Below are 4162 nucleotides of genomic sequence, written 5' to 3' on the forward strand. Positions count from 1 at the left end.
CTTGCGGAACGATATTAACATTATTTTTGTTCAAATAATCGTGAACAAGACGTGATGTGTGAGCTGGTGCATTATCGTGATGCAAGAACCATGACTTGTTGTCCCACAATTCCTTCCTTTTAAGACGAATGTTCTCGCGCAAACGCTTTAAAACGTCTAAATAATATTCAGCGTTAACCGATCGGCCTTGCGGAAGGAACTCCGAGTGCACCACACCTTCGTAATCGAAAAAAACAGTCAGCATAACCTTAATTTTTGTGCGACTTTGGCGTGGTTTTTTGTGTTGATGTACGGCCCTCTTTGAACGATTTGTACCACTGGAAAACACGTGCACGCGATAGAGCAGGGTCCCCATAGGTTGTCTGCAAAATTTTTAAGGCGTCTGAAGCCGAAATTTTGTTGGAATAACAAAATTTCAAACAAATTCTTTGTTCAACTTGAATTTCCATCGTTAAATTCGAAGAACCCACTCGAGCTTGACTTGTTTACAGTAGCACAGAAAACAAACTATGTGACATATCACGCTGAAATTTGCCATGTAAGCTTATAACAGTCCTACCAAAAAACAAAAAATTTATTTTTGCCATATGTCATCCGCGGACCGTTTTAGTAATAACGTCTCGTTCATATTTGAGTAGAAGGTATGTGTATGTGTTTTGAGCTTAGCTGGAAGCATATAAACTATGCCTATGAAACAAATATTTGTTTCCTTTGGCCTGCGCTATATTATTATAAAACTTCGACATCAGAAGAGTAAGTAGAATAAAACAGGCGGCAGAGAAACATTCTTAACTTACTTCCACCGGCATAGGGAATAATTCTCGACTATTTGAAGACTTAGCTCATCAGCTGTTATTAATGACAATGCTACTGCTGCCACTGAATATCCCTATATGAAACTATTACATCTAAGTTAAGAGAACATAAGAATACCGGAAAGTTTTATAGTGAAATTCCATTAAGTTGTAGGGCTATTTTGTATGTAAGGGTGTTTAGCTTGAGAACTGAAAATGATAGAACAAGGTGAAGTCCAAATAAACAAAACTCAGCTAAAATAGAAACGAAAGAACCTTTGTTCTGATAACTTCGAGTTTATTTATTCAAAATAGTCCTCTCTGGCCTCGATACGCTGTTTTGCGCAATCTAAAAGCTTTTCGAAAGAGTGATTCATGCCATTGACCCGAACGACCTTTAGGATGGTTGTATAAGCCTTTTGGATGGCCTCTACGGACGCAAAACGTTTTCTTTTCATAGCCGAATACCATTTTCCGAAAAGGTAGAAGTCACAGGGAGTCATATCAGGAGAATACGGTGAGTGATTGATGGTTAAAATGCGATTTCTAGTCAAAAAGTCAGCCACAAGAGTGGATCGACGAGATGGTGTATTATCATACAATAAGCGCCAGCTTCGTCCTTCGCGGTATTCAGGGCGATAACTTCGCCTGCACTGAAAATAATTTCACCAAGCTTTCACTGAAAGTCAGCTAGGGATGTAACTTCCAACGCTCTAACTCATTAAATGATGGCGCCATCAAAAACATTTGTATGTCACCAGTATTGTTTAATTTGGACTTCACCTTGTATAAATCAACAGTATTGCTGGAATGATTTTTTTTTATTATAATCTGATAAATAATTTCATGATATTGTTTTTAAATATGATATCCGGCATATGCCCGTCGCGGCTACGAGTCATATGGTCCATTCAATCAGTCCAAATTTTTGACTACTTCTTCCAATAAAATCTGAATAATAAATCTTAGTAAGCCCAATCAGCAAATATGCATCGCAAACAGTGGTAACTTGGCTTCAATTCTTGCACGAGCTATATTTTATAGGCACGCAAGCCAAGATCTTTACATAAAATTTTCCACCATTTCGCTCGATGAACTTCACGACCAGATTTATTTTGTTCAAAGTAAATTTCCACAATTTGAAAGTGTTGTTCTGGCGTTAAACGATTTATGATGACTTGCCGAATCTTACTGAGTAGAAACGTCAGCTGTGAAACCATAGTTTTTGATATCGACGCATGAGAACTGCAGCTAAAGAATCTGGTACTCCCTGGATTATCCGTCTCCCTGTTATCCGTCACCTCTGTTAACCGTCACTGTTGTAAGATTTTCCACAATACATATTGCAATAATATAATAGTTATGAAACGGTCGAAATCATGTTCGAACAAAACTCCTTGCGCAATACTTTTGTTTTTCACTTTATTCATTGATTACACAGGTCAACAACGTTTTGTTCTAGGAAAGTGTAGGGTCATTTTCGAAGTAATTTTTTGCGTAGAATCCGAATCCGGGGTTTAAATTGCTGTATCACGTCAGGACTTTGAGATATCCTAACCTAGAAGTGCAAAAAACGCTGTTTTTGCCCATTTTTGAGGTTATGTAGCTACGAAGATTTTGCTCTTCATAAAAAACTAGATGTGGTATTTTAAATTATAAGTCTTCCTCTTTTAAATGCCGTTGAGTTTGCTGAAATATCTTAATTTTTCACTGAAATATCGCATCGATGAAGCATTATTCCTGTGGTTTAATCAAATTCGGAGCAAAGGCGTTCCATTATCTGATCAAATATTGAAAGAAAAGACATTCTTTTTTAATGAAAAACTAGGAGGTTCGAAGGATTTCAAAGCTAGGTCAGGTTGGTTGTATGGCTGGCAAAATCGACATGGCGTGAAGGAAGTTTCGATACAAGGTGAAAAGATGAGCTCCATAGGTGGCAACGAAATCGAAAAATGCACAAAAAATTTCCAAATTTTCGTCGAAAATCATAGTTTTACCCGTGAGCAAGTTTTCAATGCTGATGAAGTGGGTCTGAACTATAAAGCACTCCCAAAAAAGACACTCGATTTTTGTGTGAATAGCTATGCACCTGGATTGAAAATGCAAAAGCAACGAATAACATTGATGGTTAGCGCAAATTCAAGTGGTTATAGGCTCCCATTAGTTGTAGTTCATCCATCTAAACGTGCACGTTGTTACACAAAATCAAACCTGAATGCTCTTCCTGTGGCTTATTATGCTCAAAAGAATGCTTGGATGGATCAAACGATTTTTCGCGACTGGTTCATGAACAGGTTTGTTTCAAATGCTCGAAATTATTTAATGTCGGAAGGATTATCACAGAAATCAGTTTTAATTCTGGATAATGCCCCATCACATCCAGTTGAAGATTTAAAAAGTGATGATGGTAATATTTTTTGTTATTTCCTGCCACCGAATTCAACTGCAGTTCTACAACCCATGGATCAATCAGTAATTGAAACTTTAAAGCGTCGATATCGGAAAAAAATTATTCAGGACCTCGTTTCGCAAGAGCATATTGATTTGGCAGATTATTGGAAGAATTACAACATTAAAAACGTAATTGATAATGTAGCTGATTCATGGTCTGAGTTATCGTCGATGTTGGAACAAACTATGGCCAAATACAGAATCGCCTTCGAATAACAGTGACGATGCCTCACAGGCTGATGTTGTGACTAGTACATCTTCGGCTTTGCCATTGGAAAATAGTGAAACGATCAATGAATGGTTGAATTGTGACAAAAATGATTGTGGTTATGAGCTTTTGACTGACGAAAAAATAGTTAATGAAGTGAATGATGAAGAAGAAAATAATGATGATTGCGATGGAACAGATAACAATAATGAAAATGGTCACAATCCTACTGTTTTATTTCTAAGACAAGAAGCCAAAATTGCTGCATCAAATTTAGAGAAATTTATCGCCTGGTATGAAATGCAAGATGAAGCCGGCTTGGCTGACACGATTCGTTTGCGCCAATTTCTTCTTTTCGCAAAGAATAAAACTCAAGCCACTCTAAAGCAAAATACACTAACTGAACTCTTTTCAAAAACAAACTGAACTCGTAATAAAATAATCATGTAATGCATATAAATTTTACCGTTTGTTCATTTCTCTCAAAATTTCAGCGTACTTTTCGATTCTGTACATAATCTAGAGGTTTGTTTCTGTTAACCGTCATTTTTGATTATCCGTCATAGCTGGGTTACATTGACTAACGGATAATCCAGGGAGTACTGTATTTGTATATTACTCGAGAAGTTAATCGAATCCTGCTATGAAACTTTTTCGCATATGAAACTAAGATTAATCTATTACTGAACATAAGCAACTAATGAAAAAA

General features: G+C 36.7%; 1 protein-coding gene across 1 annotated transcript; it reads left to right on the top strand.

The window, feature by feature from the left end:
* Positions 1-3116: 3116 nt before the first annotated feature.
* Positions 3117-3879, top strand: LOC129237814 (jerky protein homolog-like). Its single transcript, XM_054872760.1, has 2 exons — positions 3117-3266; positions 3391-3879. The coding sequence occupies exons 1-2, from the start codon at positions 3117-3119 to the stop codon at positions 3877-3879; spliced, it is 639 nt and encodes a 212-aa protein (XP_054728735.1).
* Positions 3880-4162: the final 283 nt, after the last annotated feature.

This window comes from Anastrepha obliqua, chromosome 1 (assembly GCF_027943255.1).
Source record: "Anastrepha obliqua isolate idAnaObli1 chromosome 1, idAnaObli1_1.0, whole genome shotgun sequence".
Taxonomy (NCBI): Eukaryota; Metazoa; Arthropoda; class Insecta; order Diptera; family Tephritidae; genus Anastrepha; species Anastrepha obliqua.

Excerpts from the sequence above, each read along its gene's own strand:
- LOC129237814 (XM_054872760.1), top strand. The coding sequence starts at position 3,117 with ATGTCGGAAGGATTATCACAGAAATCAGTTTTAATTCTGGATAATGCC. Across the intron at positions 3,267-3,390 it reads TACAACCCATGGATCAATCA|CTGATTCATGGTCTGAGTTA; the intron begins GTAATTGAAACT and ends TTGATAATGTAG.